We start from the raw sequence: 22,100 nt of genomic DNA, 5'->3' as shown, positions 1-22,100 counted from the left end.
ATGTGTGATGTGAGTTTGTATGTGTCGTGGGTGGAGGGTACAGGAACATGCTCCATAGTTTTCTTTCTGCATCAGAAGAATCTGATAGATTTATAGAACTTCTTTATAAGGGGTTGAATGAATTTTAAAAAATTAAAATACGCAGGTTGGCTACTCCTTCCCAGTAGCAGAGAGTTTAAGAATAGGGGATCTTTGTCGGTATAAACCTGAAGTCATTAAAATGTACATGAAATAGTGCTTTTGTGCCACTTTGTGCAGGATTGCTTTCGAATGAGAGCTAAATAGTGTAATACACTTCCTAAGTCTTTTTATTGCAGTCTCGTATTGTAGGGAATATAACTTAGATTATCTAGGGGTATACTTGAAAAGGCAAAGGAAGGGATACTTCCCCTGTGCCTGCACTGCAGTGTGTAACAAGTGAAAATAGCATTAGTGAAGGAACAGTGCCTTTTATTCATACATTCTGCTACTGCCTGTCCATTTGTCCACCAGAATGAGCTACTTATCATGCTTCCATGTTTTTCCCTTACAACTTAAAGAATTATGAAAGGAAAATTCAATTTTTTGTGTCCTTTTATGACAGGTAGAGTGGATATTGTGGTCATTTGGATTAAAAACATATCCATCAGCACAAGCTGACAGGTTATTATTATGTCTTTTTTGAATATATGAATTTTATCCCTACACATTGGAAGTGTAAGAATGGGAACTTTTTATATAAATAATTATCCTGGTAGTGATGTACTGCATACTGTTGCCATATTTTTTCACTTTTACAGCATTCTTGGCCTTATCACCCGTAACATAAATCTCGGGCTCTCATATTTAATACAACCTGTAGGATAACCATGCCTGTATAATGTACAGTCAGCCAATCCCACATCATCATTTGACTATCGTTATTTGTTGTCCTGTGACGGATGTTTCAGTTGATGTCCCGTTTTGGATTTTACAGAACGATGCAGCCATCCAGGGGTAGAGGAGAGTGGCCTCTTTCAGGTGTTCGTGCTGATATCCACAAGCACCCTCCGTTTATTAAACTTCCAACTATAGGCAGTTAAAGTCTTGACTATATTGGTGTTATCTTGGTTGCTCATAATTTATATTTCAGAACGTTAGGCTATTCATTCCATGAAGCAATAGTAATATAAAGATTTACTGTCAGACCCTCTACTGTGTAAAGAACTGGGGAAGAAGTGAAGCGGATTTGGTGTATGTTCTAAGCAGATGCTTAGTGAAATGATTCTTATTCCAGATCTCAGTTCCATCATGGGGGAAAAAAGCCTGATTCATGATCTGGTAAAATCATTATTTAATTCCATCCTATTAAGTGATCAGAGCTGGTCCTTGGTTTCGCGGGCATCCTGAACTTGTGCTGAGACTGGTGAGGCACAAAACTACTCTGGATCAGATGCATGTTATTTGAATTTACTGGTGGAATGCCACACTTTCTTCAGGCCAATCTTCCTTTCACTGCCTACCCAAGGACATTCAGCTTAAACTGAACTTTTAGCTGTACAAGAAATAAGCATTTGATCTAGACTTAATACTGGGGTGATAACTGAAGCAAATATGTCATTAAAACACAGCTGAAACTTGCAGTGTGCAGTAATTAATGCTGATCTGTTCATGTAAAGCTTTTCTTGGACAAGCCTCTCATGGACATTTTCCAGAAGAGATAGCCACAGGTGAAGCATGTAATGATTGCACTGTATTGATACAATTGCTTTATAATTGCAAGTAGCAACATCCCTGTTCTACTTGTTATAATTGAGCTGGTATGTATTTGGCATCTTAGACGATTTTTCTAGAGTATGCTGAATTTTTCTTCTTCTCCCTGGGACTGCCACCAAAATAGAGGGCAAAAATTAAAAGTGTAGAAACAATATCAGGACACTGTGAGAAGCTTATCCTGGAAACTTCTGGAGTCATGCAAACATTTTAAACGTGAAAACCTTTGCTTCCTGACCTTTGCTGCTGATACCAGAGGCAAATCTCTGACATGTAAACCCAGTGGCATAAATAGGTTTGAATTGCACATGGTAATATGTGAAGAACAGGGAACTGTGAAAAACCAAGGCTTTATTTATTTGTTTGTAATCACACATTAAATTCCAGGATAGACTAGAGAAGACTTTTAAGCTGCATAGGTTTTGCTTCTATGAATTCTCTGATTTTTCTCAATATGTGATGAATTTGGTCATCAGTACCACACCCCGGTAACATACAAAACTATTTGTTTAGTGTCTTTCTATTTCCAGTGCTTCCAGAGCCAAGATAGTTAAGCAAAGAAAGAGTAGAATTCAATGGAAGATTTTTTTTTTTCTTACAGTTTTCACTTAAAACTGTTACAGGGCTTCATAGTGTAGAAATGTTGTATGTTAACAGACAGGGCTCATATCACTCCTCCAAGTCCTTCCATGTCAGTGTGGTTTTCTTTGGGTGCAGTAGGTTATGGTAATCCACTTGCATCTTGTGTATCAAGAGTATCAGGACCTTAGACCCTCTGAAATCACAGGCTGGGTTTGGGAATAACACCATTATCTGGTATAAATTTGCAGAGCTTCGGAATTGCTGGGTCTATTCCCCTGTACCCAAGGTTTTGACCCACAATGAATGGCAGATGTGCTGTATTTGGAACAAATTTGATTTTGTTTTTCTAGCTACTATTCTCATTAAAATAACAAACCCAACACCATTTATAAAATTACCCAGACAGTTTAAGCACATAGGGAACCATGCATTGATATTGGAGGAGGAGGAGGAGTCTTCTTCAGAATTCATGTTTGTTTTTGGAACTGACATCTCTGTTCATGTTTCACAGCAGTTAAAAATTCGTTTAGGTAAGAAATAGTGAAATTTTTTTATGCATTCCTCTTTCATATAATGAAAATGAGCACTCCTTTTTGCATTTTGTAGAAAACAAGATATTATGAAAAATTGTATTTTTAAAGTATAAAAACCTTGGGCTGTTCACAACTACATATTGCTCACACATTACCCTGTGTGCTGGCTAGTGCTGTTCTTGCCATAGGCTTTATATTTGGAATGACTTCACACAAAGAAATTTGGAATAATTTAACAGAAAAATTAATATTTTAAATTAGGAAAAGGAGGAAATTTAATTAAGTTTGACATTTAGGAAAAAAAATCCCAAAACCACCTTATATATTTCAAAACAAGGACGGTCCCATTTTGGAGGTGAAAGGCAAGTTCCCGTCTCAGTCATAAATATTCAGATTTCCAAAGCATGTTTTAATCAAAGCCATAGAAAACAAAAAAAATGTACTGGATTGGAATTCTCTCAAACCATGGTAGGATTCCTATGCCCTGATGTTGAGCAATGTTAGACAACTCTTCACCTTTCTGAGTTTTGTTTATCTGTAGGAGTGAGATAGGGGTACTTTCTGGAAATGCATTAAAAATTAGTAAGTTAAAGATCATTATTAATAAATAGTACCATAACATTATGATTATAAATATTTGCCCAGGACCTTTTCCTTGCTTATGTATTGATTTCAAGTGATCTGGTCAGAGAGGTCTGTGTGGGAACCAAAAGCTGAGTCAACCCTAGACCCAGTAGCTGAGAGACTCCCTGTCTGAGAACACTGAGCCACAGAAAAGGCCTAGTCCCCTATTTAGTTTCCCAAGTCCTTCAAAAGTGATTGGGATTTTTGTCATCATAACATAGCTAAAAGTAAGACTGCGGCACTCTAGAGACTGTTTTAAATAATTTTCAATTTTTGTCCCTACCTTTTAGGTTTCCTGCAGATACTTGCATCTCATAATTTGAAAGGAATGTTTTCTCCCTCATAGAATCTTACATCTCACTCCTTTTAGTTTCTTTATCAAAAATACAGTTTCAAGCTTTCAGTATGAGACCGTGACAAAGTGATTTTATAGCCAGTACTGAGAGTGACTAAACTTGACAACAATTGTATTTTATGACAACCACTGCTTTCATGTCCACAGCCTACTTCCCCATCATCAGCTGTGATTTTTTTCCTCCTTTTTTCCTCTCCCCTCCTCCCCCCATGACTTTTTTCAAATGTGAGCAATTCTGTATCTCTGCACAGCCTGAAAACAAATCCTTTTACCAGGAGTGCATTTTAATGGGCAGCATGCTTCACTTAAGTCACCAGAACCTAAACTCTATAATATTCAATTTTTTACCAACCCGGGACCAAAGCTTTTTCTTGAGAGCGATGTTCATAAGAGTAGTGGAAGAATTAGTATTACAGAACTAAACCAGATTAGGAGGGAATGTGAATTAGATTTGGTAACAGATGGTGCCGTGGAAATTAAAGGTGCTTTGCGAATGGAAGCGACAGCAGCTTGCCTCTTTTCCTCTCCTGTCTCTCTCTTTCATGCGCTTGATAGACGGGTATAAATCACAACAATCCCGTCTTGACAGCCAATTTCGAGAATTTGATCTGGTTAAAGACATGGCTTTCCTGCTCCACTCACTGAAACTGGCTGCTATTTTATTTTTATACAGCACCTTGTCATATTTAGGAAAGTGGAATCACCTGCCTCTCTTTAATGAAATTTTCTTTAATTACAGTTTTAGCTCTTTAGTGTTAATTACTTTTCCATTCAGCCTGAATTCTCGGGCTGTCTCATAGGGATGTATTTCTCTCCCCCACTCCACCTCCTTGCACTATTCACGCATATGCTTTCATTTTTCTAAAGATGTTTTTTGTTGTTGGAAGTTGTTGTCAGATCCATTATAATTAGATCCTAATTATCAAAATCATCATTATTGTGTAGGAAGTAGAAGCATTGTAAACAACTGTTAAAGTTATAGGATCTTGTTTGACAGAGCAGAAACCTTTCAGGATATATGTGAATAATAAACAAGCAAACAAAAAGGCATACTGAAAACTCTGGGAAACATAAAGATCTGGAGAGCAAACCCTCTCCTTGGAAGGAAAATGTACCCAGGTTATCTCTCCATATCTATTCCTCAGAGTTTAATCTTATATTTTTTCAGAAAAGATCAGAATAAAATTACTCTGTTTCAGTTTGCTTACGTAAATATTCATCTTTTCTCCTCTTATTCAGGTTCCAGATGCAAAAATCACTTTCCTGATGTGTGTCAGGAGTGACTTATGGTTGCCTTAATACAATTACTTTTTTGTATGTAAGGCAGCAAGTGTAAGTGAAGGGACTGCTGTGATGCATGGAGATGTGGGGATGCTTCTGCCATACACTAAAAGTCCTCAGAGTGAAAGAAAAAAATAATGGACTGTATCTAAAATTTAAAAAAAATAAAAAAAAAAAAAATAAAACCCTCTCAAACTAGGAGAAGATCCCTAGAGCCGTCAACTAACAGTTGGTAGAAATAAAGCTTCCTACTGGCAGTCAAATCAAATGTAGTAACAACTCAACGGCTCCCTGCTGCTTGCTGACAGCATGGTGTAACACACTGGGACAAACATTCACTTAAACACTGATTGCAGGAAAACGTCGTTTCCCCACTCCCCAAGTAGCTTTTTGGTTGCGTGTGCGCGCGCACATGTATGTGTGGGGGTATTTAAATCCATGGCATGTGTCTGGGAGGACAGCACACACACTGGAAGCCAGCTGAGTGAGGGGGTGGGAGAAGGATCACTTGCTTTATAAGTTTTAGTCCTGAGTCTTTTAAGACGCTCACTCTCTGATACTATTTCTGGTGTGTTCTTTCTAATCGGTTCTCCAATTTAACAGAGCCTGGCGTGCAAATTATAATTCTTCTGCCATAAATCTGCAGAAAATAGGTGAGGGAGCTGGGTGGGGAGACAGGTACACGGTGCGCACACACCTACACCTTGCCTTTCAGCCATGGAATGAAATTGCTGCCAGAAATTGTGAAAAATCTCATGATGCAAACTTTGACTCTCTCTTGAGACTGAAGGCATTTTTTTGTCTTCTTTATACTTTTAGAAAGTGATGAATGACAGCTATGTCTCTCTGATCTGTAGTACTGGCTTTCTGACTGGTGCAAGTAACTGCTTTTGATGCTGTAATCATTTCAAAATAATCCCTCTTTAGAAAGCCTGTTATGTTCTTGAATGAATCTTTACTTACTTTTGTAGTTTTTTATTTTTGTCTCCTGGAGTAGCTGAATGTAGCATTTCATTTTCTTTTGCTCTTTCAGCTGGTTTTCCTTAATAAAAAGAATACTCACAATTAATAGCTGACTCCTTCACACTTTACTGTGTCCTCTGGGGGCTGGAGACATCAGGTGGATTCCACCTGATACCACTGAATTATAACTACAAGTAGAATGATGCTCCATAACAGAAAAACACTTCTTAACCAGAGTGTTTGCTGTCTTACAGCATGTGAAATGAATTGTTAGTCTGCATTTGGACTAATAATATCTTACTCTTCCTGATCAGTTCACTGATTTACATATGATGAGGCTTGGGCATCATTCTAATTGTCACATGGCAGCCTTTTTGATTGGAACTTTTTGGGCATGGGAATTCTCCTGGTGTGAGTTGCTGCAGCTCTCAGCTCTTCTCTTGCTGCAGAGCTGGCTCTTTCCAGGAATGTTAAATACTGTAACAACAACAAAAACATATATCTATATCTAACGTTAGGCTAAAAATCAGTAAATGAGAGAAGGTAGGTCGAAGGTATTACAGTGGTTGGATTGTAGCTTCAGACAGCAGCCATGTTCTAGCTGTAAAAATGTTAAAAGACAGGAGAAAAATGGTAGGGACACACTAAAATCTAAGTAGATACATGAAGTATTCCCCAGGGTTTAAGTTGTATCAGCACCACAGTATATGCACAAAGCCCAATAGATTTCCTTTGTGTTTAACTTTGAGACATTGTAGAATGATTTTGTTTTGAGGTGCCATCTCCCTGTGTTGCATTCTCTTCAATATTTGACTCTTTTGTTTTAAAGTATTTGAAAACTACATCATCAGGGCATACTGTGAAAAAGGTATTTTCCTACTTAAAGATATGAGGTCCGTATATGTAGGCAAGTCTTTTCTACAGGAAACTTTTTTTGGTAATAGCCTGCCTAGTAGTAATGCGTAACAGCTAATAGGATATTTTCTGCATAAAACACATGTAAAAATTAAGGTCACTGGTGCAATTTTTTATATATGCTTTTGTTTTTTCCTGTCAGTTAGAGGGTTGGTGTGTTTGTTTGTTTGTGTCAGTGCGTTGCAGTGACATGTATTGGGTACAGTGGACAACTGTGCCACTGGGGGCTGGCACCTTTTCAGATGTCTGGTGTTTTGGCTCAAAGGTATGAGGTCTTTGAGTATTATTCCTCATTTTTGTTCCTAAAAGAGTACCTGATGTAAAAAAAAAATAATTTCTCAGTTTGAAAATATTTAAATTATGTTGCCTCTAAGTGCTTCAGCTTTTAAATTCAGAAGAGTTATGTTATAGTCTGTCAAAACATAGGATCTGTATGCTGCAGAGACTGTGCATGTCTAAGGATACATTTAATTAAACCAGCATTAGTGCATCTATACAGACTTATTAAAACACTTAGTTTGTCTCAATAATATTGATTAAATACCAGTAGTTTGTTTAATCTAAGTGTATTTTTGCTATTACTACATTACTTCCAAGTAATCAGGGTAATAGTCATCATCAGTGAAATATCACGTTAGTTATGAAGTAATGCCATAAGAATTGATTTAGACTTGGCAGGAAAGGAAGGCTTTCTGTCATATAGTGCCAAAGCCTGATTTGGACTATTAGAATGAGAGTTTTACACATAATTTCTGTTCGTATAAACAGGGTGTGTTTTATAGGCTTATAGGTTATTCCGTACTCTGAGTATCCATTATATCAAGGAACACCTCAGACAGTTAATTATGCAAAACATCATGTAAGTAATTACACAGTATTATTATGCATTTAACAGTTTTATTGATTTGCCAGTTGCTCACTTACAGTATTTAGAGCTATAAACAAGAGATGCTCACCCTCAGTTGAAATAGATCCAAGGAAATGAGCTAAAGATAAATGACACTAGTATGCATTGTTGCATCAGATGTAATCCTTAAACGTAGGAGCTGTCAACAGTGATAATTTGCAACACATTGGGGTATCTCAGGATCATTTCCTTCTTGTTAACAAAGTTTATCAACCAGGAAGCATGGGGAATCCACTTGAAATAGAACAGGAAGCAATAATGAATATTTATATATGGTGGGTGAGGAGGTTTAAATAATTCTCCCTCGTTTTGGAGGGCATGTAGTAGTTGCAAGTCAGCCACTTGAAAATTTTGGTTTTTTTGAAAGCAGCACAGAAAACAAAGTGCAGCCTCTCAGATGAGGTGCAGATCTGGAGGGTCAGAGATAATGGTTTGTTTGGCTTGTATTGTTGAGCTAAAAATGAGCACGCAGTAGTGCAATGTTCCACTGCCTCGTGTGCAGGAAGGGCTTTAGCAGAGCTTGGGTAGATCCCATATGGAGCAATAGCAACTGTTTGGGAAGCTGGATCCTCTGTCAGCAGTCATCAGCGAACTCAGGCCACTGCTGGTAACAACATGATGGCTTCAAGCATTGCTCCTTCTCTTCCGGCTGCTACTGGCTTTGACAGCTGCTCTGGAAGGAGTCACTGGCTTTGCTTTTCCTTACCAAGGTGAAGTGGGGAAGTTTCAAGAAAGCATAGAAAAAATTTTGAAAAGTAATGACACCCCCAGCATTTTTTAACAACCCCTCCCCCCCCCCAAAAAAAGCCCCTCCCCAAGCCACCACAGCTGTTCTGTTTTGCACTGGGTACTCTTTACTTCGTGGTTGTACATGTGTGTTGATTATTAAAGACCTTGAGCCTAATAATAGTTTTGTTTGTGCATGCACAGGACAAGATTAGCAATACTTTGCAATTAATGATCTCATCCACTAGATTAACCAAGCAGGCCTTACCATATTTCTTATTAAAAGAAGAAATCCTTTCTTTTCCTTCCTCCAACTAAGCCAGTGCACCTTAATGCAATGATGATATGTTAGACCCAGCAGTTGTCAAAGCATCGTATTACTGTGATGCCATAATGACACCCTGTCTCTGTAAAGTAGTCATGTTTTCTCAAATCACACGTTGCACCGTTGATTTCTGACATGACACTTCATTCAGTCACTTTCCTTTTCTTTGGCGTCTCCATTCTCTGACAATAGCAGCTGGTGCCCATTTTCCTACTAAGTGATTCACATTTTACCACTTTACTAGAGTGCAATTAGCTGAGGCAGAAAGAAAAAATGCTCAGTGTAAAGCAGCTCAGCTGAAATTGTTACTCAGCTCTTTAACAGGACCTGGTGAATGTCTCGAGGTGTTGTCGTGGGTGTTGGTGCGAGAAGCAACGTTTTGGTTTCTTTGCACACAAATGTTTTTTTTTCTCTGTTACAGTCAGGGAAACCGAGTACGGGAATTCACCAGAACAGCTGACTCTTTTTTGACTACTGATTTTGGTATAGACCTGCAAAATGATACTGAAAGTAAGCACAGTATTTAGAAGGAAATGTAGTATTTATCATCAAAATCAAAATAGATATTTATCATCAAAAAGGATCTGGCTTCCATTCCTGACTGCTGCAGACTTACTGTGTCACTTAGACAAAGAGATTCTTTAATGCATTGGCTTTCACAGTTAAAGTCTTAAGGATAGCAAGACCTTTTTGGTAGACATCCATGTGAGAGGAAGGTACTGGAGGAAAATCAGATGGATGGTACTGTTAGCACGAAAAGTACCTAGGTGTGCATAATAACACCCACTTTGCTGATGCTCCCATGTAGTAGCTGTCATTACAAATGTCAGCTGCTATCAACCTATTCTGATATTTATGGAAATAGGGCAATTCTCTCCCCAAGAAAAGAAAATACTTTACATGCAGGTAAAAGTGGACTTATGCATTGGTCTGCAGTAAAAGTGGTCACTTTAATTATTGTAGCTAATTATTACTGCCACTTATACCACTAGCAGCTCTGAAATAGCAAATGATGCTGTAAGCAGAGCTTTTCCTTCTTGAAAAACAAACGTGAAATGTGCTCACAGATTATGAGGTATTGGCATGTTGTTTTGACCTCCTTTGGGTGTTGGTAATAAGGGACATGAGGGAAAAGTAACTTTATGAATCAGTTATATATATAGATGGAATATAAAGAGCTTCCAGTAACTGGAATGAGGCTTCCTTTCTTAAGACTATATACTGTAATCAGATGCAGTTAATTTTTGCATTCCACTTGTATATTGATACTGATTTAGCCAGTGTCAGCACTGTCAATATCATTAGTAATGTGGCAGGTAGATGGAAATATGAATGTGATTGCATTAATAAATTCTTAATATATTCAGCCTTTCGTAAGCACATAGCATTACAATTTATCTGCTATTGTTTAAGACAGTTTTAAAGAAGAAGTTGCCTATTGCAGTGCTCTGTCATTGTATCTTTTTGCCAGCAGATCTTTCAGGTTTTTCTTAAATGAAGAAGTTTTGAAATAAATTTAGTGTAGGCATGAAGAGTTAATGCTATATATTGCATATTAACTATGGCTTGCAGCACCCTATGTATTTTTTTCTTGTATGTAGCCATGGAAATGCTTCTAGAGCCTATTGTTGTTTTTCCTGAAGCTACTGAAAGGGAAGTTTACCTGAGGTGTCCCACTTTTTAGAAAACTTTCTTCAGCCCACCACATATGGAGCTGCCATTTATTTGACTTAAAATCTAGCAAAAAAAAAAAAAACAACCCCACCAAGGCTTTAAAATAAATACTGTACGTTTTTATATGACACATGTTATTTCTATTCATAAACTTTAACTAAATTTAGATTTTTATTAATCCAATGTGACCTAAAAATTTTGCATTAACAGCACAATGTGGAATTGGGCTTATTCTCTTTGAATGCAGATAAAGCCATCATCTTGAAAATAGCTCTTTCTGACAAAAAGGTGTTCTTTTGAAATAAAGTCTTATTCACTACATTCCTCTTAGAGTTAATGTGAATTTTAGTGCCTCTAATTTTAGATTGAAGTGAGGTCTAGAATAAAACCCACCGGCTGACAATTGAATTTATAGATAGTTGTGAATATTTCAGGCTTGAATAATAGAGCTGTAGAATTTCAGACACAGAGAGGAAGAGAGAATTAAACTCCAACTGTAGTTTTACACTATAATGCAATGGTGTCTAGGAATTCTTCAGTGTAACGAGCTAAGTAGTAATTAGGAGGGAACTGAGGGAGGGATTTTACAGAGATCTAGCTTAGGCATTATTCCAAATGTTCAGCATGATAATTTGATGGTGGTCACACCTGCCATCCGTTTTAGATGGCTCTTGAATTACTTTTGTTCAGAAGTGGTGCAGTAAGGAAGGAGTGAAAGCCGTAGGTGTCTATTGCCCACCCACAGCCAGTACCAAGCCTTGCCTCTGTTTCACCTTCTGGGGATTGAGAAAGTTTTTGTTCTCAGAGTCAGGCGCTGTTGTTTTCGTTTTTCCCCGGAATAGTTAATGTTTTAACCGCATTTACGCTTTGCCAGTGGGCACCAGTCCGGTCTGTGCTGTTGAAGCTGGAGCCAAAAGCAGCTCTGTCTTGGTTAGTACCAGAACCTGCTACTTCAGAGGCGTCAGCAGACTGGCTTAGCATAGGCAGCAGCACTGGTGGTCAGATTTTAATGCTTGTTAGAGCTGAGATGGTATTTTGGTTCTGACTGCTTGGTGTGGGAGATAGCCACTTCTGTACTGGCCAAAACAATACGCAGTTGGCCAGTTAATTAATTGCAAATTTTTATTTTTTTTCAGGAACTGGAAGGGTGACATTCGGGCTCATTATTGAAAAAATTAGATTTAAAAAATGGGTGATGGAAGTTTCATACAAGGATGTGCCATTGAGCTGGTTATGACAGACTGTAGGCAGTGACTCCTGGTCCTGTTTTTTCAGACTTTACGTGTGGAGTCTTGGCAGAAGGGAGGTGAAAAAAGAGCCAAGTACCTGTTTAGTCAATAAAAGAATCTTAGTGTGTAGAAAAATAATATAAAAAATTAGTTGGTAAAACGTGAAAGTTAATTGATAATTTTAATCATAGCTGTATAAAATTCACCGTGAATGCAAGAGGAGAGAGAGACAGAGAGACACCATGTTTTAGTACCCTAATAACTTCTAGCTCTAGTCTGAGATCGTAATGTATGTGAGAGCAGTCCAGTAATTATAAGGTAATAAGTGGAGTGGTGGTGTAAGTGCTCTAAATTAAAAGGAATTCGCAGAGCTGCTGTAAGTCAGTGCCGACCCGCTTTCTTTCAAACGTTGACTTGAGAAAAGTGCTTAGCCCAGAGTGCAAGTAGAAAGACAAGAGAGAGCTATCTATTAATTACAGCGCTCATTAACAGTGACGGCTACAAGGCAGCAGATGCAGAAGAAAAGGCACACGCTACTGCAGGCTGGCAAGGGGATTTCCCCCCCTCCAGTTCTTGAGGAAAGGACAACACAAGCAGGTGGTCCACTGTAATAAGATATTTTCGCGGCTTTAACCTTCCCATTTCCTTGGTTTATTTGCTGACACCAGATAGCTTGCTCCTTCCACCTCCCCAAATAAGCCCTGATTTTAAGTTTAGACGGTGACATTTCTGTACATCAATCTGGCTGTTTTCCAAATATACACGTTGGTTCTTTTCAATAGAATTTTACAGCAAAAATCACAAAAATTGAGAAGTCTAAATAAAATCCATGGACTGATTTTAGGGTGATTCTCATCTTAAACACTTAATCTTTAAGGAAGGGTAAGGTTTTGATCTCCATTACCCCCAGTGGAAAGGAAGCCAACTCTTTTGATTTGTGTCTTTTTTTTTATTTGGTGAATTTGATTCCAGATATTAAAGTAGAAATTGCAAAAATTTTTATTCTTAAATAAAAGGAAGTGGAAAAATGAAGATGAGATCTCAAAAATTACTTCAGAAAATTACATCAGTCAAATTGTCTGGACTTACATATTTGCTTTGAAAACACAAATCCGTAGCTCCAGGTGATCCTATGGGGTAGTTGCTTTTCTGCAGTTAATGTTTCTAAAGAAATGTTCGTCCCTATGATCTGAACTTTGGCAGCTTCCGAGAATACTGTCAGAAAATGCTGGATAGGCCATTTGCTACTGTGGTCTCATAATCACAGCTGGAGAAAATGAAGATAATGTCTGAATCAGAGCTTTCTAATTATCATTTTTGTCCTTTGTTCACCCCAAAATGTGTTAGTAGTAAAAAACTTGGGGATGGAAATATGCAAAGATTTCTTCCCCAGTCCTCCCTGTAGAAAGCACTAATTTGTTGGGTCAGATATTTGTATGGTTTTATTTCAGATGCTTAAATCTGAAACTGTGAGAACTGAGAAGACAAAAATCTCACTTTCTGAAAGACAAAACTTTTATGTAAAATTTCCTCTAATACATTTTTTTAATCCAAGAATGGAACACATAAAATGTCAGCTCCTATAGAGCTGTAGATATATGGGATAGTGGTGTAGTTATTACTGGTTAGTCTGAGGATAATGGCTAGAAAGTAATTGCAGCCACAGCTGATGAATCATTTCACTTAGATTTTGTGAAAATGGAGTTCAGCTGCAATTATTTGTTAGAGTACCCCGTTGATGTGCTACTTCGTTACTAAATAGCTGTATCTATAATAAAGCAATATTAATGAAGAAAAAAAAGATTGCAAGGGGCCTGCTCTTCAGTTCTCGGATCAGATCAATAGATGATGGATACGTGTTTTACTTAAGTGTCTTGACAAATATTAATTACAGAGGAGAACATTTATGTGATCAAACTTGAAAAGATTCGTTTCATTTAATGGTGGAATTTACAGACAGAAAGTATAGATGGAAAAATGAAGACATTTAATAGCCAACCATCTAATAGGAATTTCAAAATTTTTTGACTTGCATGATGACAAGTTCAGAATTTAGAGTTGATGTGAAGTTGACATGTAGCCTTAGAGGGCAGGTGGAGGGGACAACAGAAGGATTTGGTCTCTTTAAAGTTTTTGTTTACTGCCTGTCTGGAGCTTTGACAAAGCTCTGTCATGCCCTTATGCTGATTACCTTCATGTAGAACAAGAAGTATTGACTAATGAATGAATGATGTGCAGTCCCTAACCCTTCCAGAGCAGCCTTAAAGAGCACTGTCTTTAATACACACATTCTTCTTTCTCTCTCTCCCCACTGCAGGCTTCTCTGCAGAATGTCAAGCAAAGATCGACACATTGATTCCAGCTGTTCGTCGTACATCAAGACGGAACCGTCGAGCCCCGCCTCCCTGACGGACAGCATCAACCACCACAGCCCCGGTGGCTCCTCCGACGCCAGCGGGAGCTACAGTTCCACCATGAATGGACATCAGAACGGGCTGGACTCGCCTCCCCTCTACCCCTCGGCCACGGGGCTGGGGGGCAACGGGCCGGTCAGGAAACGGTACGATGACTGCTCCAGCACCATTGCTGAAGACTCACAGACCAAGTGCGAATATATGCTGAACTCCATGCCCAAAAGACTGTGTTTGGTGTGCGGTGACATTGCATCAGGGTACCACTATGGAGTGGCCTCCTGCGAGGCCTGCAAGGCTTTCTTCAAGAGGACAATTCAAGGTTGGTTGTTTCTTAAGCTTCCTTTCTTTTGCTCGGAATGATAATGTTTAGTCTTTGTCTGAGGTGTGTTAGGACTTCAGACAGTGCCTTTTCATTCTTCTTACTCCTTGGTCTTACAGATGTTGCTCGTGAAGAAGCCCTTTTGGGCTTCTTTGGGAGTTCTGTCTGTCACATTTAGCCCAATGCCATGTTCATTTTAATTCCAAAAAATAGAAGAACGCTGGAGCTGACCAGTGGATGTTCAGATTCATTTTCTGTGAGTTTGTCTGGATTCCCATAAATGATTGTTGTGGAGAAAGTGGAGCATTTTCTGGAGGTTGTCATGGACGCTTCTTGAACAACCCTTGTGACTGGCACACAGGGTTGTACTTGTGTGTTGCTCCTAGATACACCACTGCTGTACTTAAATTGTTAGAGAAATCCAGTTTCTATTTGTTCATGAACTAGTGCATGTACAATTGGAACAAAAATGCAGTAGTGTAGTGCTTTGTGCATATCAGTGTATTGATAACTGGTCTTTCCCCCACTATATACAGTAGCCTTAAATGGGTTTGTCAAATAACTGTAAGATCACATTCTAAGGAGAGTAAGTTAGCAGCTTTTAGTCTCTGCTAATTATTTTTTTTACTAATCTGCCCTTGATACCTATTACAAATATGCCACATATTTTGGCATAAATTAGTACAAATGGGAAAATTTGCATGACTGCTTCTTCTAGCTTCAGAACCTATGGAGACAAAATAACCTTCTACTTTGATTTAGATATCATCCTTTCAAGTAAAATTGAAGGTGCTTTTTTTAAAGAACATGAGGCCAAGCTTGGCCTGTGCAGGAATATAGTGTCACATTAAATTAAACTCAGACTTCAGAGACTAAAATTAGGTTGCTAAGTCCAAATTTAAGCTCCTCAATAAAACCTACTTGATTTTCATACGTGTTGAGCACCTGAAATTCTCAGGAAAGACAAAGCAAACTGGTGATACACTTTTCTTTTTGAGACTGAACATAAAGTGAGTTTCAGTTTGTAATTTCACATGATCCCAAATTCAAAACATTTGGTCAAGATTTCTTCAGTGTAGTGCTTCCATATTTATGTAATATTAATAAGGAAAATAGTGAATGTTAATTTGATTTATCTATTGCTGAGGCAGTGGCCATTTTATTCTTCTCTCTTCCATTTTGCTGCTGGGGAGATTTGGGCCTTTTACCAGCATGAAGTACCCATTTTATGAGGGCCATACAGCCACTAAAAAGAAACATTAGACTTCTGTTGTTCTGATGGAGCTGAATGTTACACTGTTGGCAACCCGTAAACAAAGATCCGTAGTGGTGGCTTGGGTTTATATGTAAAATGAGCACACATACAGAAACAGTATGCTCATTTCAAGTCTCTGTTTTGGAAAAAGTAAAAAAAAAAAAAATGAAGAAGAGGTAGGTGATTTCATTTGACCTTCAAGAACATTTTCAGAAAAGCTCAAAACATGTTTCCACTGAAGCAATTTGTATTTTGTGATTGCTAAACTTCAAGCACCCATTTCAACTAGCAACTCTGCTTTTATAAATGGTATTTAATTGCTGTGTAATAGCTGTCCTACAGGACTGAATTGATGCACGATTATTTTAGTTGCATTTTTGAGCACCAAAAAAAAAAAATGCTACAGAAACAAAAACTGATTGAAGTGTTGGCTTCTGGCAGTAATAGGTAACCTGCAATTTTACACCACACCACAGACAGCAAGTTTCTGGGCATGGGAGCACAAGGCAGAGACGTCATTCTCCAGATTAGCAACCTGGACTTGGCCACGCAGCTCAAGTTAGAACTGGCAGCTGTGCAAAAAGTCTCAGTGCGGTTAGAGCACGAGCTGCATCAGCAGGTGACAGTGCTGTGAAGACAAAAAAAATGCATCAGGGCAAAACCAAGCAGTGAAAAGAAAAGCCATAATCGAGAAACTAAGAATAGGAAGTGTGTTACCCATCATAATGTCATGGCAGCATCTTCGGCAATGGTCCTGATTAAACTGGCACAAATACTGAGAGTTTTCAGGTACCATCCAAAATAATGAAAACTGTTTGATTTGGGTGAATCAAACCATGCCTTGTGGTAGGTGACAAAAAGTATATAAGAAAAAGATGCTTCCTGGTGATTTGAATGGGAAAATTCTACCTTTAGGCTTGCATGAAGAATAATTCCCCTGAGGTTTATTCTTCTGATTGGTAGAATTTAGTTCCAGTGCTCTGGAGGTCGTTCTTCCCTGCGCCATTTCACTTCCTTGTTCATATCATGTTTGTTCTCTCTCTCTGCTTGTTTGTAAAATGGGTTTGCTGCTGCATAACTGCAAATAAGAAAACAGGAAAACAGAAATAAATGCAACAGACTTTGAAATACAGAATAGAAAACCAGGCTGCCTGAAAAGTCAAATACTGTAGCTGTACATATGTAGGGATTAACATATTGGAGCTCAAAGAATTACTTATTTTAAATGCTAATAACTTAATTGTGATGGGCACTTTATTATGGATTCAATGAAAAAGAACATGACTTCTCAAACCTTTGTTGGTCATTGATCAGTTTACTACATTAGCTCAGACTTGTAGATCCTCAGTGCTATTCCTGTTGAAATTATGGGCACAACTGCCCTGACTTCAGGGAGAGGAAGGCTGATCTGATAAAGTCAGATTATGAAGCACATCCTGTGTTCATGTAAGGCCTGATGCCCTTTCCACTGAGTCAATGGGAGTTTTTCCATTCCAGAGGAGTCTCTTGAGGTCTCAGTAAGTGGAGGCCACAGGCAGCTGCTCAGAGAGCCAGCACAGTTATTTGTGCACCTCCAGCATCTCATTCAAGACAGAAGTATCACAGCACACCTAGCAGCTCCTACACAAGGCAAATATCACTCTAAATGTAGACTATACACCTGGTTTTAAGGATAAGGGAGATTATAATTCCCTTTGAGATTTAGCAGTTTAGTCTAAAAAACATCAGTTTCTGCCTCCTGGAATCAATTCATGCTCATGTTCTTAAACGTTAAGAAATTAAATGAACCCTGCTTTGAAGTATAAGGAGGAGTAATTTTGTATTTTTAACATAGCCCAAAAATACATTTGCAGTTTTGGTAAAGTGTGCATAATTATGATAAAAATCAATAACATTAGAAAAAATTAGAAACAAGCAGTTTCCTGGCTAAAAAAATGAAAGAGAACAAACCCACCAAAAAAGAGCTCAATATATAAAATTGATGTCTTCTTAGGTCATAGTAGAATGCAGTAATGTTCTGCCCCTTTTGTGAGATACAAGGTATGGAAGAACTGGATGTTCTCTCTGCTCAGCCTAGTACTCACTCAGCTGCAGCTCTCAGTTTGCTTCTAGGATAATTTACATGGTGGCTGATTGCAAGTGTCTCACAGAAATACACACACAGCCAAATCTTCCCAAAATTGGCTTAACATCAGGGATAGTAGAAAATAGCAACATCTAAAAATAGTTACAGGTCCATTGATTTTTAGGGTCTCTTCACAGTTTTTGCTGTGCACTGTATTGAAAACTCCAAGCTTTCATTAAAAGAAAGAGAGAGTAAGAAAAGAATTTTCAGTTGTCAGCTGGGTGCAAAGTCTTGTGTTTGACACAGAGGTCTTGTACTTGTTAGATATTCTGTAGTGAATATTTAGTGTAAATATATTTCTCATAATTTTTATTTGTTCAGTTATCATAAGGACTAGTAAGTACACATTTTCATTAATAATATGTAATTACTCAGTGCTCCTAACTTAAACATTTCAGCAGGTGGATTGAACTGGTATTCTTGCTTTCAGGAGAAGGCTAAGATGATAGCACTTGCAGGTTCAAAGACAGTTTATTATCCTGTTTTATTAGCATTTATCTCTCTAAAATAATGGCCCACATCTAGAAAACTTTCATCCTCCCTCTTTCCAGTTGCCCAGACTGTTGTCTTTGGACTCTTTAACTGGCCTGAAAAGACAATGTGTAAAACCTGCACATTCCTCGTAAGGTTTCTTGCAAAACTCTCAGGTCTTACTTATCATTTCCTTGGATACTGTTTGATTTTTTCCCCCACAAAAGCTAAATATTTTGCATTCAGTAGTCTTTGTTCTTGATTTTTTTTTTTTTTTTTTGGGGGGGGGGGAGGGGGTTGTTTTTGTTGTTTATATGTTTATTTTTGAAGAAAAACTGAACAGTAGCAAGGCATCAGTCTTCTGTGAATACACAGGGCGAATAAAGCAATACTTAGTAAGAAGCCCTGCAGTCAGACCCTCACTCTCTCATCATTTAAGAGCTTCATCCCTGAGGATTGCTACCTGTCCATGTCTCCTAACACGAACAGGAAATACTCTAGCCTTGAAATGCTGTTGTCTTCTGCCATCTCATTTTATGCTGCTCAGCTAAGAGCCTTCAGCTCTAGAGTTCTGCAGGGATGTTCCTGTTGTCTTCAGAGCCTGCCCAAACTGCTTTGTACTTAGTTCAGCTTTTTGGTTACTCAGAGCTGTTTTTAATCCCTCTAGTGTTCAGGTTTTGCAGTCCTCTTTAGAGTGTTGACCCATTGTTGAGCCAGTTTGATCTGTAAATGTACAAACATTTTACAGTAAATACATTTCTATTTTTCAGTCAGGAAGTTTTAATCAAGAAAGATAGAACTATCTATGTATATTCAGATAAGGCAACATAAAGTTTGATTTGAAGTTGCACGTGGCTGAAGTGGCTTCTAAAAGGGTATTTTGCATTTCTGAAAGCTGTCTCCCGTAATACATTTCTGAGGAGGAAATGAAAGCAAATTAAACAAGATTTTATGGCTTTTCAGCATCTTTGCTGATAGCTGGGATTATTGTTGTTTTATAGGAGGATAAGGTGGAGGCTCACATCTTGGTACACTGGCCCATGGACCTTGGCTCTGGTGCAAAGATGGCAGCCCTCCAGTGAGCCCAGCACTAAATGTCACCTGAATCCATCATTACCTGATTAAATCATTCACCTTCCTTACATAAGTGAAAGTCTGTGCATCAGCATTTCTTTCAAAGAATATTTTAAGCAAGCAGTGATAGATATCTTCGCTTCTCCCCAGTTTCTCTGTGCCTGTGGACCAGCCAGACTAGCAAGGGAGTATTTTTAATTCCTTCAAACACATCTTTTTTTATCCTGTCATAATGTCATTGTGTAGCTGTGGCAGCTAAACAAGATGAGACAATAAAACATAAACATGCTGAAATTTGAGAACCAGAGAGGAGTTTAAAAGTATACAGATTGTTCTGTCTTTTTTACTGTCTCTGCTTTCCATACAGCCTTGAAAATTGTACGAAGCATTTAGATGATTTGGGAGTAAGAATGAGAGTCCTGATTGGTGCATGGCTATTTTGAACCCATCAGAAATACTGCAAAAGGGATGTGACTTAAAATTAGTGCTGGTATACTAGAGTGTATCAATGCCATTATAATTAGGTCTGGATCTCCTTTTGTTATAAACATCTCTGAAAGCCTCCAGCCCACTTACAAAGCTCTGTTCTCATTTGAAACCAGAGAGCTGTGAAGTCCCAGCTAGCAAGTGATTTATGTTAATGTTTGTATAACTTTTTAATGACCTTTTTTCCTGGTGTGAAAATAATTCAGTTTGCAGCTTTACAGACTGAGACACTCTGTGTGCTTATAAACAATGACAATCCTCCATGCTACTGTAGTAGAATGTAACAAAATTGACCTAGATGGAGATAGTTCAATCTTTCTAACTTGAACAGCTCTTAAGTGACTACCGGGTAGCAGGGGATCAGTTCCCTCTGTGCCTTCAAAGCATTGATTCTCTTTTGAGGTGACCTAAATGCCCTTCTTTTCTTGTGAAGAAGTTCAGCCCAAGGGGATTCAAAGGTAGTTAGGCCTTTACAGATTCAACACCCCCTGATATCAGCCTGATACTGAAAATTAATGGTGATTTTTTTATAATGCTTGAAACCCGTCTACCTAAAGTTAGAGGCTGATACAAAACTGTCATGTAATCAGAATAGCCGGCATCACCTTTACATTTTGCTTTAAATCACCATGTTGCTTTCCAAGAATAAAAAAAAAAAAAAAAAACAAAAAACCAAAAAAAACCAAAACAAAACCAAAAAAACCCCTGCAAGTTCTAAATATGTTTTAGTTCAGTAACATAGTACAGTCATTTCTTCACAGCAATTCAACATAGTGACTTCACTAAAAATGTACTTTTAAGCTGTACGTGTCCCTCTGTCAAACACCATGTTTAAAAATTAGCTGTTCCTCCTTAGTTACTTATTCTAACAGAAAAGGCAGCATAACCAAGAGATGAAACTTAATCCTTCATACATGGTCCTGTCACCTTGAAAAGATACTTGAGACATTGGGAACCAAATTTTTAAATGTTTCATAACTCTGTGTGTACAGTATTGTTTCTGAAGTCACCTGAGTGAAAAGCTGTTGAGTACAGTCAACTTTAGGCTTAATCCTCTCAGGTGACCTGTAGCAGAATTCATAGGTCTGTAATTCACAGAGCTTTCTTTTAGTATCAGGTAAATCTGTCTTGAGGATTTGACAGCCAAAACTGGATTCAGTTATGCTCAAATCTGACCTCATTCCAGCCCGACCCCACTTCTGAGACCTTATCGAAGAGCGTACTTTTACATGTGAAAATATTTATTCAAACTTGAATTCAGCTAAGTTTGACTGCAAAGTAGGAAGCAGAGTCTGGAAGAACTGAAACTTTAACCTGAGAGAAAATATTTTTGATTTCCCAGTTCAGCTTCATTAAGACCATATAAACATCAAATAGATTTTGAAATCTGGGACTTTTTCTCTGTCCTTCTTTTCAGTTAGCCTCTTACTCTTGATTTCCAAGATCACCTTCCTCATTCTCTGTTTCTCGGGAATTACTCTTTTCTGTTCTGGTTGGATTATGTATAAAAGTGTAACCTAACATAGTGAAATTCACTCTCTGTGTTAGCTTAGTTCCTCTTGTGTCTCTCTTTCTAAGAGTTCTCTTTTATTAAATCCCAGAAGATCTATGGCTGTAATCCTGGCTACTTTCCATTTTCAGGGTTTTGAAGCATAGCAATGCACAGACAAGCAGGTGTATTCCTTTGGGTCTGTCTCCCAGGAAAAGAGAGCATGAAGGGGTGCCTGGGGTAAACTCACTGCAGAAAGACTTCAATCCAGTTAAGCAGTAGTCTCTATGAAGAATGAGAACACTTAATTTTTGAAACACAAGCTTTTGAAAAAAGCTATTAAGTTACAGGTTGTGAAAGAGAATCTTTGGGAGAAAAATGGAACACTATTGAACTGAAATGCAGATTATAGCAGAAAAATATTACCTTGAAGGAATGTTGGTTCATTTGGGGGGTTTTTTCCTTCTTTTTTTTTCTTCTGAAACTACATTCCTACACAGTAAAAGTTTCGATACTGATATCTTCAGTATTCTTCCTGCTTTTTAAAGTGGCTCATGGCTATTCTTTCCAAACACATTTTCAACCTGCACTTAAGTCTTCCTCATAGCTTTTACTTGTCCAG

General features: G+C 38.1%; 1 protein-coding gene across 42 annotated transcripts in view; it reads left to right on the top strand.

Moving 5' to 3' along the window:
- The window catches only part of ESRRG (estrogen related receptor gamma), a 393,084-nt gene that overhangs the window by 255,571 nt on the left and 115,413 nt on the right, over positions 1–22,100 (top strand). For all 42 annotated transcript variants that reach the window (XM_083857929.1, XM_083857950.1, XM_083857945.1 and 39 more), the window contains one exon: positions 14,163–14,578. In XM_083857929.1, the coding sequence (XP_083714055.1) occupies positions 14,163–14,578 (416 nt within the window). The remainder of the gene's footprint in view (positions 1–14,162; positions 14,579–22,100) is intronic.

This window comes from Zosterops lateralis, assembly GCF_965231275.1.
Source record: "Zosterops lateralis genome assembly, chromosome: 3".
Lineage (NCBI taxonomy): Eukaryota > Metazoa > Chordata > Aves > Passeriformes > Zosteropidae > Zosterops > Zosterops lateralis.
This window is presented reverse-complemented; position numbering and strand designations above follow the sequence as displayed.